We start from the raw sequence: 17169 nt of genomic DNA on the forward strand, positions 1-17169 counted from the left end.
TCAAAATTAATTTTTAAGTTTGCAGAGCTTGAAAATCTCCAAATTCATAGAGGAAACAATAAGAAATTGAAGTTACAGGCTTTCAGGACACAACTATTCCTACACTGGATCAACAGAGATCATCATGGGTCAGTGCTGCTGCACGGCAGGTGATTAGTGAACAGTCAAGTGGACGATTAGTAACCCACAGCTGAAGGATGAAAAGACTTTTGCAGATGGTACTGGGCATTTAGATGACATACTGTAGTTATCTACACAATGCTACATGAAATCATAGAGGATAGATTAGATCAGCGTAAAGGAAACCTTCTTGATGGATGGATGGATGATGTTCCTGTGGTGATAGAGGCTATTGTCTAATGATGTTGAAAAGAAAGTGAGAAAAGTAGCTGAATAACCCTTCACAGCAGATAGCCCACAGACAATCCCCTCACCCTGAGCAGCATTGTTTTGTAAAGAACACCAAGATTTAATTCAGGGTGACTTGTACTGAAAGAAATAACAAATCACTGACTTTAATAAATGTCTGATTTCATTAGGTTTTTAGAAATAAATCTTGGCTTTCTTTCAGTCTGTGTTGAAGAATTCAGAAGTCGTTAGAGTTGTTGAGTTGCCCAAAACCACATGCAAAAAATTAAAGAGCAACACTTATTTTAGAAGCCTGGAAGTGGCTGTGTTATACATGTATATAATCTCCCATAAGGCACTGGGGCTAGAGTCTTAATCATGCAGACTCGGCCAGCAGGTTAGGAAGAGCACAGAGCCAATGACGTTACCCGGCCGGGGGGGAAGGGGAGGGGCTTACCAGGGCTTCATTATCTTCTGTAGTTTCTGATAGCGTCTGCAAAGATTTGAAAAACTTGGGTGTCAAAGGAAGTGAACAATCAAACCTTTTAGCCAGTACAGAAAAGGGACAACACACATCACACTCTGCTGTCAGGAGACCAGACTCCAAGCAAGTCTATTACACATCATAGAAAATTATTTCTTTTTGTCTGAATTCAGACACAAGCATTTCAAAATTAAATATCAATATTTCATTTAACATAAACTGTCGCACACTGACCTATAGTGAACACTACTCAGACATTAAAAGCATGCCAAGCAGAAACAGTTGAGAAAGCAGTTTGCTGCCAACCTTACTGTCACACAGCAAGCTTGGCTAGAGCTGACAATGCACAGAAATAATCACACAACAGCACTTTCACTTAACAAGAAACGATACATAATGCATTATAAACGAAATGCTAAAGCAATTAAGTAAAAGGCAAATGGAAATTACAAAGAAATAAAAGTAGGTTAACTAGAAAACATCATTGAGAAAACTCAAACAGAGCTCTGTCCTCTCAGAATTGGGGTCCCCGTTACTCTGTATAGTCTCTTTTCATTGAGACCATTTGTTCAGCAGAAAGCGGTTTCAATTAGGGCAGGACGATATGGAGAAAATCAAATACCACGATATTTTTAAGGCAAATACCTCCATGAGATTTCTGATAAATAATCAGTAGGTAAAGACAAATGAAACAGAAAACTTCTGCTGAATTAATTTTCTAAACAAAACTGCATTCATCTCCATAGTAATTGAGCAGCAGCACATCTCAAAACCTGTGCAAACACAACCAAATCTGTCTGTATGGATCAAAATTACTACAAGTAAGGGAGAAAATGCGCTTCTTTACTCAACTGAACTTTAAAGGTCTATTGTGTGGCATTTAGCGGCACCTAGTGGCTGAGATTCCAGATAAGAACCAACTAAAACGGTGTTGACACAAAAATGCAAATTCCCCTATCTAGAGCCATTTAGTCTGGTCTGGGCTACTGTAGAAACATGGCGGACTCCATGGTAGAGAGCCCAGGGTAGATATAAACTTCTCATTCTAAGGTAACATACATAGAACGATTCTTATTTTCTGGTGATTATAAACTAAAGAAAACATACTTATTATATTCCATTTATGCCGATATATCCCTCTAAATCCTACACACTGGGCCTTTAAGACAACAATATCCCTCTCTGCATAATTTTGGAAATTAATAACACCTCTGAATACGATGGTTTGAAGTTGCACTGTGCATTCAGAAGACCGACTGAGTCAAAGCACATTAGATGCTCCACGTTTTGGTCAGTAGAGGGCGTTATCTGTCTTTGACTCATGGTGCTTGTGTGGGCAACAGCAGCAGCCTGCCAACTTATTTCCACATGAAAACAGTACAACATCTCTGGCAGAAGCATTAGATCACAGCAGCGCTCTGCCCTCGAGAGTCTCCAGCACTGAGCCTCTTGAATAATTACAGTTCACCAAGTTGGTTGGCAGGCACACTAATGAGTGTGTGTGTTTGTTGTGTGTGTCAGACACTGATACCTATCTGCGTGTCCGTGTTTCATAAGCTCCTTCTGTTGAGATGGAAATGCAGCAGAGCCACTTGCTCCCTCACACACACACACACACACACAGACAGACACACACACACAGACAGACACACACACACAGACAGACACACACACACATGCACTCTCAAAAACTCCAGTACTGAATAACTGATGTGATGGTAATCTACATAAAAACATATTTAATGAAAGAGCCTGGAGCAGAGTGGAGTCAACATCAGTGCTGCTGTGGTGGCTCCGAGCAGTAAGATCAAACAAGGGTCAAATATTTGCTAATTTGAACATTATTTGCAAAAAGGACAAGAGGCTTCAATGATTTCCTGTCCAGCAGTAAAAGTGAGCGCGATGCTGGAGGCGCTGCTGTCTCATCCCCAGAAACAGGAGATCATTATGTGGTTTCTGCTGAAGAGAGGACATTAAATATCTGACCGGAATTTGACCCTCTATGCACATACAGTACAAAACAACTCGCAGCATTGAAGGAGAAGTCATTCAGTTCAAGAGAGGTTTGTTCAATTTAACAATCCAGCACAAATAATTGTTTGAAATTGCTTTGCAGAGTTCCCTCAAGTGTCTCACAGTGTGTGCTGCTTGTGTCTTGCTCTCAAGTGTTTGGGTTCTTACCGTGCTGTAGTAAGAGCATATTTGACCTTGTGTGAGTGTGTGTTTACAACATGAGTGGAGCAAACTCCTTATGCAAGCAAACAATTCTTCAATCTATCTTTTCTCTCGCTTGGTAAAAAGGGATGAATAATGAGAGTTGCATGAGGCAGAAAACAAGTGCGTACCGGATGGCTGGCTGCTGCTGCCCTCCCTGCCAGTTTGCTCCGTATGTCTGCTTGTGTGCACGTGTGTGTGTGTGTGTGTGTGTGTGTGCGTGCGTTCACACTCCTACTGTAACTTTCCTCTGGGTTTTTACTCTGGCCGGAGCCTTGCACTCACACAGTATGCTCCTGGCACACAAACACACACACTTCCCACTGGCATCACGGCTGAGAAATTCCACCTCAGCGAAAAATGTCCTCGCTTTAACCTTCAGTTGAGACGGTCTCCAGGGCCCCATGCTCCCAACACACACACACACGGACGCACACGCGCGCGCGCACACACACGCACACGGTGAGTTTTTGGATCTGCTGAACAGTCAGAAACCAGAGCAGAGCGCTCAGCTGTGTGTAATATCATCATAATGGTTAAAAAAAAAAAGAAAAAAGAAAAAAGGGGGCGAACAGGAGCCTCTGGGCATGTTCTTCACAAGGCTAGTTCTCCTCTTCTCAACTTCTGGATGACACCTTTAGAGTGTTTATGGGATTATGGCCTAGCTGTGGATCCTGTGCAGTTAGCCTCTGTAGCTATGCCACAGGCTTCACAGGACATAGCCATTGTCGACCTCCTCAAAAACTTAACTGTGCACAGCAGAGATGCTACATGGAGAGAGAAGGAACTCTGACTAGTTTGGTCAGGTGTCTTGTGTTTTGATCGTATACCTCTCTTTTCAGCGGCTAAATAGGACAAAAGTTCCCATTATCACTCATGTTCACAGGGTGAATGTAAGAATGGAAACAAGATTACTTCAGGAACATGGTCTGATAATCACACATCTATGTAATGTTGCAGTGGTGCCATGAAATACTAAAATATGCTGAGCTAAAATCAATGCTCACTCTCACTTTTGCTGGGGACATTTCAACCCCTAGATGTAGCTGCAGAGTGAGCACTCCTTGCTTTCACGCTGCTCTCCAGTACAGGCAGCTGTGGACCCAGACCCATGGTGAGTTTGAGCTGGACTAAGGCACTTGCCTGGAAGAACAGAGGCTTTACCTGGTCAGGCTACAAGATAATGTTACCTTCTGCCCTCTGTATAGAAGTGGTGGATTTACAGCTCGTAGCATCTTAATGCATTCTGTTGTTAGCGTAGTTAGCACGCATTAGCTCAGAGAAATAACCTGGCTTCTTTACTGTATAACGTGACCGTTGCTGTCACCCTGAACCTGTGCGCCGAACAGGTGCCAGACTGTAAGCAGCATGTATCCAAGAGGAAGCCATGAAAATCACAGAAATAGCGCCGAAAACAGAAATATAGCAAATAAGAGCGAATCTGGAGTTGGCTTTCACTTCGCTGGGGATACCATTTACAAACAGTAACCCACAATTCCTGCACAGTATACCTTTAACACAATGATTTGAGGAGTGTGACTAAATACTGCGTTGACCTTGAATGCACAGTGCAACTTTAAAGACCCCCTGGATTCTCACTGACCTCAGATCTGTGTACATGGGATACTATTAAAACTCCACCTGATCACTAAGAGCCCACACTCACAATCAGCTTCAGTCAGGTTACATCAAACATCATTGGCTGAGTATCAGAAACCCCTGGAAGCCTATATTCTTTCAGTCATCTTACCCATCAAATTCATCACACAGAGGACTGACTAATTGTCTGAGAGTGAGAAAACATTGCAGCAACGGAGGAAATCAAAAACAACAAAAGAGACGGAGGGACAGTTGACTTACTCAGTCCCACTCTCCACCATCTGAGTGAGCAGGGAGATGCCATCCAAGTTGATGAACTCTTGGGCGAAGGTGATGTCCCGCGACGCGTTAGCCAGGTCCTTCAGAGACTCCAGCTTGGCATCCATGCTGGATGACTGGATCCGCTCATGAAGCTGGACTGCAGTTTGGTACTAGAGTGGAAAGAAGTGAGGAGGAGGAAAAGTAATTAATAAAAGATGCCTTGAGATAATAAAAACAAAATTTTCTCTCTGTGCACCCACAATCACCAGAGTGTTCATATGCGCTTATAAGGACATTTTGCAAAGAAATTAAACTTACAGGAGAGGTGGTCAGGCGCAGGATTGAACCATTCTTAATGTCATTGCGATTCTGTGGATATTTACCAAGATAAAAGCAGAGGTTAGTGAGCACTTGAGGCACATTTTTACCTTGGACACAGCTGCCTGGAGTTAAAAATAGATAACCAAACCTTTTCTGTAATGTAGAAATTTGTGGCATCGGCAATCTGCAGAGCAAAGTTTTCATGGTTCCCCAGGGACCACCTAAAAGCCATCGGATGGAGAGAGAGAGAGAGAGAAAAAAACACTGCATAATTGGTGTTAAAAGTGGAGAACAATCCATGTAAAATACAGCTAATAGGATTTAAGTATGGAGATCGAGAGAAAGGGCATTTTCAAGAAGCCCTTGGAGAATTATTTTCAAATCCAAAAGGCATGCAGACACATTAAAAAGCCAGACTTACCCCTCGCACACTTCTTTAATGATGGCTGAGAGAGGCTTTTTCTGTGGAGGAAGGCAAAACTACATTTAGTCCACAGTCCAAGCTCGAGTTCCGAAAACAGCGGTCAACTCAGAGTGAGCTGCAATTACTTTATATTACAGGACTGGCACAATGAGAGGCTGTTCTTCAGGAGCCTGTGTTTAAGTGTCCAACTGCTGATGTGGGATCGCTGACCGTGTGTTGCACCATTTCATTCAGTGTTACTGTACAAGAAACTGCTTCCAGATAGTAGCTGTGATATTCTGCTCCTCAGTGGTGGAGAGCAACTCAGTAGCTTTGCTTGAGTACTGTACAACAATAAGTTTAAGGTACTTGTACTTGTACTTAGTATGAGCATTACCTCTTTATGCAACTTTATACTTCTAGTCAACTTCATCTCAGAGGGAAATACTGTACTTTTTATCCCACTACATTTGTCTGACAGCTTTAATTATTTTTCAGATTACAATGTTTCATCCCCTTTCTGTCCAGTGAAAACACTCCCAGTAAAATTCCCTGATAATCTGAAGGATTTAATTTTCCTTTATGTGTTGAGAAAATCCCCTGCGTCTTAAGCTAAATTAACTGTACACAAATCCCTCTTGGATCAGCTGGAAAATGCATCGTCACTAAGCAGCTGTTTTACTGACACCATGAAAAGCCAACTTTTTAGAGACATGTGGCTCTAACAGGACAGTGACGCTACAAACATAGAATATGATGCATTTCTGTAGATTAAACTACCCAACAGTATATAAAGGAGTTATAATCAGCACTAAGTTAAACGTCATCTACAGCGGTAAAATGCCCACATGCAAAAATATTAATCAAAAAACATGATACATAATAGTATACTGCACATTGAGTACTTTTTATTTAAGTACTTTCGGTACATTTGTCTGCTAATACTTAACATACTTTTACGGAAGTTAGGTTTTGAGTGCCTTGACTTTTACTTATAATGGAATATTTTCACAGTTGGTATTCATACTTTAACTGCAGTAAAGGATCTGAAAACTTCAACCACTGAAGACATATAATCTGTTTCTAAAATATTATATATCTTTATAGATTAAACCATAGATGTACATTTCTGGGGGGATGCAAGGGACACACTCGCCTCAATATTTACAGCATGAACATTTTCTCTCCCCAGTAAAAACATGAAAGTAGCACTTTTATAGTTGTAAAAGCTATTTTTAATTGCAATAAAGTGCATTAAAAATTCACCACGTCTCAAAGTTTTTGGTGGAAGGACCTCCTAACCAGTGTTGGGACGGTTATTTTTAAGACGTATTCCACTACAAATTACTGAAGACATGCTAAAATGTCATTTATAATGTATTTAATCAGATGACTCAAACTGAATAACGCATTTTTGAATACTTTGGATTACTTTTGCAATATTTCAAAATCATCTTGTGGAGCTCATTCGTATGAATCAGTCACCAGTCAGAAACTTGTAGCTGCCTGGCGTTCTCCCTCACCAATCAGAACAAAAACAAATACATTAATCCCTTCAAGTAATCTATATTTAAAGACAGTAACTGTAGAATACCACCAATTAAACTGTAATGGAATACCGTTACTCATGTCTTGCATTTTAAATTCATAACCCTGTTACTTCTATTCCGCTACTCCCCAACCGTGCTCCTACCCGTTTCATGCGTCCCCCACAATGTTGAAACAAAACCTACACCCTTGGATTAAACTACAGTAAGCCTGGTTTGACATTTTCGATTCTATGCCAATGTAATACTTGAGTTTGGGTACCAAAAAAATGATACCTTACTTTGTGGAACATAATGATGTTTTAACTGTTTTGTCCATGTTCAATAAAATATGCCAAACTTCTTAATGGCTCTGTGCCATGTGAGAAATCCAGTATTTTAGGAGCTTGACCCGTACTCAAGACTATAAGTCAGGAAAGCCGGCCTCTGCTGCTCCAATGCTACCATTGTTTTTTTTTCCAATTCTGTCATCTGGGAGTCTCATAACTTTATGAACGTACAATGCTCAATCTCTGGAGTACCCCTTTAAAACTGCTGTACACTACAGCTACTTTTACTCAAGTAACAGATCTGAGAACAGGACTTCAGTCAGAGTCTTATCCACCAGTCAATGTTTGTTTTGAGGGATGAGAGTGTTTAAAGGCTGCTTATGAGTCTCTTATCCCCACTGTGGCAAACACAAGCTGTTTACAACACACAGGCACAAGCATGTGCACAAACTCACACAGTCACAGCTATGCACATTAACATTCATGCATAGCAATTTAATTTAACATTTGTATACAGTCACAGCGTACAGTGTGGATGATGATGTTGCTTCACTGAGGATTACCCTCAGCACTGAGAGAGGCTGCTGCTGATTTACAGAGGGAAGATAATGGTGACAGGATGATGGGCATACAGTACATGACAGGGAGAGAAAGGCAGAGAGGTGACAGGCTTTTATGTGAACAGAGGATAAAAAAAAGTGAAAAATAGGCAAACTGAATAAGATGAAGGGAAAACAAGAGCAAACACAAGAAGTGGGAGAGTGGATGATAACAGTGAGAGAGCAGGGGAGAGCGGCTTTTGAACAGAAAGAAACAGGGGTTGTAGGAAAATGAAGCGAGCGAGCAAAATACATATGGAGGGATGAGGTGACAAATATAAGGAGCGTGTGTGCATAATGCCAGGCAGTATTAACTTAATATCTGCTTGCTCCCCACTGCTTTCATCCTCAGGCTCTTGGGGACCTTCAGTGTGCAGCCAGACTACAGTGAACACACACACATCCAATAGTATTCCACACTACAGCAGGGTATCTGTGGCTTTCATAGAGTATTCTACTAATAAAATACCAACATTACATGATAATATGGTTCACAAACATGCATGTAACACCTGCACACTTACTCCACCCCAGGGAGCCAAAATATCCAGCCCAGAATCGGCATGAAGTCGGTATGCTGGATGAAAATAGCTAGGCCACATGTAGTTGCCTGACTCAGCTGAGACTGGCCATGAATGATGCCCCAGAATGAGGCCAAATCAGCAGCCCAGCTCCGGCTGCCAACACTGCCATCACTCAGCCATTATCAAAAATGACCTGGCCCAGCTTCAGCTCAAACTGGGCACACTGGAAGAAAGAAATCGGGCCACATCCGGTTGCCAGACTCGGCTGAGACTCGCCGTGAATGACGCCCCAGAATCAGGCCAAATCAGCTGGTTAGACTCCGGCTGCTGACACTGCCATCACTGTTATCAAAAAACAACCTGGCCCAACTTCAGCCAAAATTGCCCCCCCCCCCGAAGAATAAGCCGGGCCACATCTGGTTGCATGACTCAGCTGAGACTCTGCATGAATGCTCCCTAGAACGGGGCCAAATCAGCGGCCTGATTCCAGCTGCCGACACTGCCATCACTGGGATGCCACACAACTTTAATGAAGATGGTGTTTTGATCGTACTTGGATCTTTGTCAGGTCAAAATGTTTGAATTTGATCTCACCATTTTTAGAAGGGTGTTTTAGACAAAATTTCTGTGCATGTATTCGAGATTTCTTTTGTTCTGCCTTTAAGTTAATGCAATTTTTAAAGCAGGTGATGTGGTATGACAATTTTTATATGTTTTACAACTTAAGATATATGTCTGATATTGCATTATTGCTTTTTTCTCTACGTACTTTTTTTGTATGTAAGTTTCTGTGTAATTTATTGAATTGTTGGCTGCCAATGGTTTCACTACTCAGTGCTTTAGATTGTAATCCACACCTGTCACCATAAAGTTTGTGTGGTGTGGTTTCAACTTTTAAACCATATCAACCTGACAAAGATCCAAGTACGATCAAACTTTGTCTTCATCAAACTTGTGTGACACTGTATGCCGTTTCTTTTTTGACAGCCTTGAACCTACATTATGTGCATTTAATTATTCTTTCTCAACTCTTAGAAACAAGCATGAATATGAATATTGCTTGAATATAATCCAGGTTCCTACTGCATATGTTTGGTATTTCTTAGTGCTACTGTATCTTTTTTATGAGCAAATTATTAATATGCTCAATCAGCAAAGAAACAGCAAAGGTTTGCAATATTTTAAAAGACATTAAATCACTTGAGAATTGCTCGGAGCGATTCCTTCTCTCATATATGATCAAAGCTTTTCCCAGTTTTGAAGTGTATTATTAATAAACTCATACACTTAAATAATAGAAAAAAGGTAATAATATATTACCACATGTGGTTTTAATAACTTGTATTAAGGAAGATGGTACTTTGAGACTGTAAATGTCTAGCCTCTGTATTTCCACTGCAAACCTTGAGGCCAATCTTATACATACTGTTCAACAGTTCAACAGTTACTGTGGCAAGGACTCCTAAATTGATTCACATCAGGTCACTGACCCCCATTTCATTAGATTTTGCTTCAGGGACCTCCATCTGAAAACATTTTGGCTGTTAGATATAAGACCAGAATTCTATCGGCGTCAACTACAGTTGAGACAGACTGTCTTCATTCCCAGGGCGTTAAATACTGCTGATTTGTAAGCAGCGGTTTTGATGCCAAAGGTTCGCTTCAGTATCTTTATGAGACACACCAGACTTTCAGTTAACTCCAATGTAAACCCATGCGGGGCAATACTTAACACTGTGTGGAACTGGTGCAGTTTAAAAAATAATAAAGTCCATGAAGGTGGAGAGGAGAGCAGGTGGATGGGTCAAAGCAGACTTTCATCCAGGAGGACACACTTCACCAAAAGTCAGTGTGCAATTCACGTATGGTTGTACATGATGTATTTACTTCACGTTACATAATCAAGATACTATTTTAACCCAAAACGTGATCGTAAACGTAGTTTTACCATTTCACAACATTAACCACATTAGAAAATGTGTTTCAACTGTTCATCACATAGATAAGCTAAAGCGTGGCCTGAGACAGCGACGGACGTGACATTAGTTTAAGACATGGGAATAAGAACAGAATGGTTTAGGAGATAACCGTGGACGAAGTGAAAGCTGTGATCACAACAGTCACTTTCATGACTCTTAGTCACATTAGACTCACTTCTATGGTGAATAATTAAATAGTGAATATAAACTCTTCCTCATTTTTCTGGGGACTCCCTGAAGGACATGGATTAAGTGCTAGAGCTGTGCATTCAATGTTTTCTTCCCTTAGAAGTATGCTGTTTGAGGTTTTTTAAAACTGTGCTTGTCTCTTTTGACATAGTCCATTACTTCTTAATTGTACTTCAACTGAGATTTAGCTTGTTTAACATAGATCTAAATTATTAACATCATCATACACTGTTAGTTTCAGTTTATAATTCATATGAACTGTTTTGGTTGAATTTAAATCTACATGATTTCTTAATTAATTGATGTTCCCCCAGTTATTCTTTCTACAATTCTCCTCTCCTCGTCTAATGGCCTCCATCTTGTCCTTTTATCTCATTACCTCTGAGGTGGAAACGCATATTGCTTTTTGCCGACCCTTTCATCATCCAGGAGTTACACAGCCTCCACTATCCCATCTACTTGTCCCCTACTGCTCCGTCACATTTCCCTCTCTGAACTCCCACATCTTCATCTCCTTTATTATGAGCTCCGATCAGCTGTGTTACTCTGATCCCGTATCTTAAGCAAGTGTCACGACCTTGTGCACTGGCAGAAATGTGAAAAGCAAAGCTGTGGTCTACAGTATGAAAAATTATATAAACCTGGTGTTTAGTGATTCTATACCATCTGTGAGCTCTTGAACCCATTATATGACACAACACTCTTCTGTCTAATGTGGGGGATAACAAGCACACTTCCTCTTTCTGTCCGATGTCATTCAGTTATACAAAAAGCAGAGTTCACCGGCTATGGCTGACTGATGGTAGCATTGTCTGAGCATCCATTACATACATTTTAAACCATTATTTCACACAAGGATACAGTTTCCCTGCCTAAATATTTAATTTGGCTGCTATTCTAGAGTCATTGTGTGTGCACAAAAACTTCTCCTAAAAAAGTCTGCTTCATGCATATGTAATCTATGAGTTATAAAAAAGAAGTATATTATGAATAAAACACACACAGACCATGGTAAAACATGGCAATCTATATAATCTAAACCACACCTTTAAGAGAAATGCAGGAAAATTAAATCTACAACAACAGAAAAAGAAGCGGTAGACTCCCAAACACTGTCTGCACAAAACGAATAAAGCTGCTAAAACCATTGTTTTTAATATTAACAATGGATCCATCAACTGTGTATGTAGAAAGGTGATGCTCATAGTGATGGAGCCACAGATAATTATCATCCAACTCTGCAGTTTCCCGGAGCTCTGCACAGCGTTTGAGCTTCTTTTAACTCATCCTTTCTGTTTTCCAGCTGTACCTTTGTTTCGATTCACTCAGCGTTGTCACCTCGCTGCAGTGAAAAAGCTCAAATAAACCCACTTCATACTACCTGTTCAGTGTCACCTGTCACAGTGTCAATTTTGTTTAAGAAAACTATGACTACATATATTCTTTAATGACCTTTTTTCCATAGCCAAGACAAGACGATGATGAGACAGCAACATCATTAAACACTAACTGTGACTGTATCCACATGCAATGTTGTTGACAAAAAAGACAATACTACAAAGCAGTTTTAAAAATAAAAACTTCAGTAAAATCTCACTTTATTTCCGTTGACGAAAAAAAAGAAGAAGGACTCCGCTAGGTGTAACTGCTCCATGTTCTAGCTATGACACGGCCACCAGAGCTGATTGCGGCCACTCTAATCAATGCTTGTGATTTCACCAAATGTGCCACAGTGTGTTTCAGAAGCGTGCTCAGAAGCAGCTCTCCCCTCTGTTCCATTAAAAATATGTGCCTAGTCTATGACACTCAGAGGATCCTATTACGTAAAAGTTAACAGTGACAACAGAAAGGCTTGGGATATTTGAGCCCATATTGGAAGTATTCCTTAAAGTGAAACTGTCTGACCACAAGACAAGACACTTTCTTCAGAGCTGCATCATTCAATCTTTAGTTTTTCTTTAGATGATAATGACATAAAATCATATGACTAAAATGACTAAATTATTGGCTATGGCTAAACTAGATTGACTGAAATGATCAAAATAATCTGATGACTACAAAAAGCCCTTGGTTGGTCGGAAGACTAGAAAGGCACCACACAAGTCCATCCAAGTCTATTTTAAAAGAGACTATAATGTTAAGAGTTTTTATGCTGAAATTACAGTATGGTTAGGTACGGTTTTCTTTGACTAAGAGAAGACTAACAAACCTTTAGTCAACTAAAACTTGACTAAAAAAAGGATGAGGTTGACTGAAGGTGCTTTCACCCCGAACCAGTTTGGTTCAGTTACAACAAACTCAAGTCCGTGTGTGTGGTTAGTATGATTGGTTTAGACTGGTTTGGACGCAACCCAACAACCAAACCGAGAGCACTCGAAAAGGTGGGTCTTAGTCTGCTTCCAAACAAACTCTCGTGCAGAAAGAAACAAAGAAAACAAACCAACTACAGGATTTCATGATGGCGAATGTGTGATTTAAACATGTTTTTTAACAGCTCATCTAATAAATCCATCTGCTGATTGCGGAATCTATCCTCCATCTTGTAACTGATCCTGATAAAGGCCATGTCTATACCTATTTGTGCTAATACATACATGTAACCATGGCAACACATTTACACATCAGTGAGGATATTTTCCCTGATTAAAAAGTGTGTGTGTGACTTTGATCCCACAGTATTAAAACCTGAATCATTACTGTACAAGACGGCTCCTGTCCACCCTGTCTCTATGATGGTCATTATTCATAACATGCAAGTGATTTGGAGTCTAATAATAGCCTCCCAATAATGCTTACAATCAGTTATTTCCCTATGAGCTCTTTGTGAAACCACGGAACATAAATATAAAACACTTTAGAAGCATTAAAGTGCAGCTGCATAAACGTCTGTCAGTCACCAGATTTTGATTTCTCCAAGTGGGTCCTGATGATGCAAAATACAAAACTGTCCAATCACAGAGCGACCTGTCAGTTGCTAGAACTTCATGTTTACTTCTCTTGTTGCGTTTGAAAAAAGTCAGTGTGCACAGGAACCAGAACTGAAATGTAACAATGAATAATTTTTTCCATCTGGTGCAGACCAAATGAACCAACATACAGGTGTGAACGCACCCTAAATATGCTTAAATCTAACAAGGACATTTGACACAAGACTAAGACAAATATGTATAAGATGTATTTGGTTTCATACTGCCACACAGCAGTGGTGTATATGGCGGTATACCCACCTATTAGCCAAAAAGCCACTGGAATATCTAGAAGAGTATACACACTTCCTCTACCTCATTAACTGCCAACACACCACAGCCTCACTCCACACTGTATCAAACACCATTACAGTTTGTTTCCCTGTGGTTTCACTTAAACTCTCCTGCTTGTTTCTGAAACTTATTTTCTACCTGCAGACATCAACAGCCCTTCCACCTTGTTCTCCCCTGTTCTCTATTACATTTCTGACAGGCAATAACAATGAAATGCTTATTACAATTGTCTGCACTTGTACCAATTCCCCAGCGTTCCAACACAAACATTGGACTTTGTGCCTATGGGGCATTGAAGGTATTTGGAGAGATACAGGAACCATAGTGTGATTTATGCACACACGCACGCACGCACACACGCACGCACGCACGCACGCACACACACGCACACACACACTGTCAAACTCACCCTGCAGAGGAGCGCACACACAAACACGGACAGAAATCAGAGAAAAAGAAAATGAATCCCCAACAAATGGATACACACATACACAGAGGTGTCAACACATAAGCACACACACATGAATAGTAACAACTATTCATGTTGCCACACAAACACACCCACGTACTATTTCACTTATGCAGAGTTGTACCCACGTAAACAAACAAAAAAAAAATACACGCACGGACTCGGATCCATGCGCACACACACACACACACACCAGAGAAACACACTTTCTCTAGGTCTCAAGGCGGTGCGAGCAGCTGAAGCCCACTCCCCATCGCATGACTCAGACAGCCATATGCCGCCGCAGGGCCTATTGTACAGAGGAGATGCAGAGGGAGGGGGGAAGAGGTGGGGGCTGACGGTGGAGGACAAGAGAGGAGGAGGCACAGCGCAAGTTTCACAGTTACAACAAAAGACGGGGAGGAGGAGTGAGAGGGGGAACAAACAGGAGAGAAAGCAAAGGAAGACAAGGAGGAGGAGGCAACAGATAGGAGGAACAAAAGAAAGATGACAGGGCGAGATAAGGGAATGAGAGAAGAGCGGAGGAAGGGGAGGAGGAGAGGTGGATTCCGAAAGACGAAAGAAAGACCAAACCGGAGCTAATGACAATTCAGACTGAGAGCCCAGCTGATGAGGAGGCATTAAATACCAAAAACTGTGTCCTTTAATCTACACTACAGTGTCTAATGTCCTCATGAAGCACATGTGCTCTAGTGCAGAGTTCATTGTTTCATTCACCGGTTCATCCATTGAGAAGGGCAGTTGTGGCTGCAGTTGCCACGGTGACTCATGGCTTGTACAATCATTAGCCCATCCATGAGTCACAGATGAACAGGCCATTTTACACACTGTATGTGTAATCAAACAACGTAACAGTAAACATGTCATCCCCCTGCCACGGGTTAGTCATTGTTTGGGCTAATTATTTCATTAGCATGTCATCCACTGTTTGTTAGACACTGATGATTGCTGACATACAGTATGGCCTTTATCTGTGGATTCATATTTGAACCGTGTGCTGACACACACACTCTGATTAGCAATCAGCAGCAAAATTTTAACACCAGAGATTGCATTAGTTTCATCAAAATATCACTGGCATTGTTGGAAATGTCTCCTGTTCTGACCCTGAATAAACACATTATGTAAATCAGTGGATTTTTCAGAGATGCACTGGAAGTTTGAAAACAAAAAAAAAATCCGCTATGAAACTCTTCACCACTTCAAATCTAGATGAAGCTTTTAGCACATCTAGGGAACTACAGTTATAAAAAACAAAAACCGATCTGTTATCTACACAAAAACACTACAGTTTTGAGAAGCAGCCTAATTAATGTTTGCAAACTGTAGCTACAACTGGAAAAGAGAGCACCCTAAGGTATAGACTGTTGATTACATACATATTTATTACATTCAATACAGTGTAACAGGTGCAGCCTACTCATTTTAACAGCTTAAATACTGAAGATACAAAATAAGAACTATTAAGTCTATGAGTATAAAATATTAATTTGGTTTCCATTAAAGTTTAATTCTCCTGAAATTGATGCAACACCATTAGCCAAATAATTTCTTAAACTACAAAGTGATGTGTCTTTTCCATGGATGTAGAAAAGTATGAATAAACTGGATACAGCACTGGAGGTGGGGCCCTGTTCATGCCTATGAAAGTTGCACATTAGGCCACAAAAGTTCAGCTTCCCAGGTGTAAAATCAAAATCTCTAGCTTACACTAGAGACTTTACCAGCTGAGCGGCTACCTTCCAGTTTAGCGCTTAGTTAAATTTAATGGGGATAAAATGATTTGATCCCCTGGCTCTTCTACATTTTTGTAATGTTATCGGCCTAAAGGGATCAAATTCTGATGGTAAATCGAAGCATTTCACAGGGGTTGTGACACTCAAAAAAATGTATCCACTGATTTACAGACATCTCTGAGAATTAGTCTTTTTGGGTCGAATGGCGTCACATGATGGACCTGAAAGCTGTAGTTACAAAGTTTGGCGACTATGACAAATTGGCTTCAAATGCCAGCGCACTTCCTGTTTTTCCACTCACGAATGATCTTTAGCTGAATGCAGACACCAGCTTGCTGAAAGCTCCTCAATGAGACAACAGCCAAAAATGTTCACTTTAGCCGTTACAGCTACGGCTAATATAAACTTCCCCCTGTGTCATTTTAGCAGGTGAAAGTTAAGACATCTGCAGTTAAAAATATTACGACTGCTACCTGACTGATGCCATCTATACGAAATTCGTCCATCTCATCCCAGTTGTGCTCCATTTCTGAAAGCTTACAGACAGACAAAACCAAGCAGTACCACCAGAGACCGTGGAGGCAGTGTAGCATAGTTCAATCGAGATACAACCATCGGAAAAGACGACAAAATTGGAGGTCCTAGTTGCGGAGTCGGGCCAGATCGAGCTAAATGCCAGAATGAAACAAATCAGTAATATAGTGAAAAGAATTCTAGAGTCAAGATGTATGCATAAGGGCAGCACAGACCACTGCTGTCGACAAAGCTGCCTCCATTCAAAGGTACATTATTACGACCTCCTCCACTGTTGCCTCATTTGCTTTTGTCAGACACATCTGACTCTGCCCTCTAGTGCATTCTACTGGCTGTATCTGGGCTATCAAAAAGCACGCATGGAAGTATGAGGACATTGACGATTACAACGTTCGGAAACTGATGCATCTATTTTCGAACTTAAAAAAGGAGT

General features: G+C 40.8%; 1 protein-coding gene across 3 annotated transcripts in view; it reads right to left on the reverse strand.

Annotated features, from left to right (window-relative positions):
- elmo1 (engulfment and cell motility 1 (ced-12 homolog, C. elegans)) overlaps positions 1–17169 on the reverse strand; it is a 145969-nt gene that overhangs the window by 82876 nt on the left and 45924 nt on the right. For all 3 annotated transcript variants that reach the window (XM_049601787.1, XM_049601788.1, XM_049601786.1), the window contains exons 3-7: positions 5649–5689; positions 5376–5448; positions 5225–5275; positions 4907–5076; positions 806–841 (exon numbers count right to left, since the gene is read on the reverse strand). In XM_049601787.1, the coding sequence (XP_049457744.1) occupies positions 806–841; positions 4907–5076; positions 5225–5275; positions 5376–5448; positions 5649–5689 (371 nt within the window). The remainder of the gene's footprint in view (positions 1–805; positions 842–4906; positions 5077–5224; positions 5276–5375; positions 5449–5648; positions 5690–17169) is intronic.

Source organism: Epinephelus fuscoguttatus, linkage group LG17 (genome assembly GCF_011397635.1).
Source record: "Epinephelus fuscoguttatus linkage group LG17, E.fuscoguttatus.final_Chr_v1".
NCBI lineage: Eukaryota > Metazoa > Chordata > Actinopteri > Perciformes > Serranidae > Epinephelus > Epinephelus fuscoguttatus.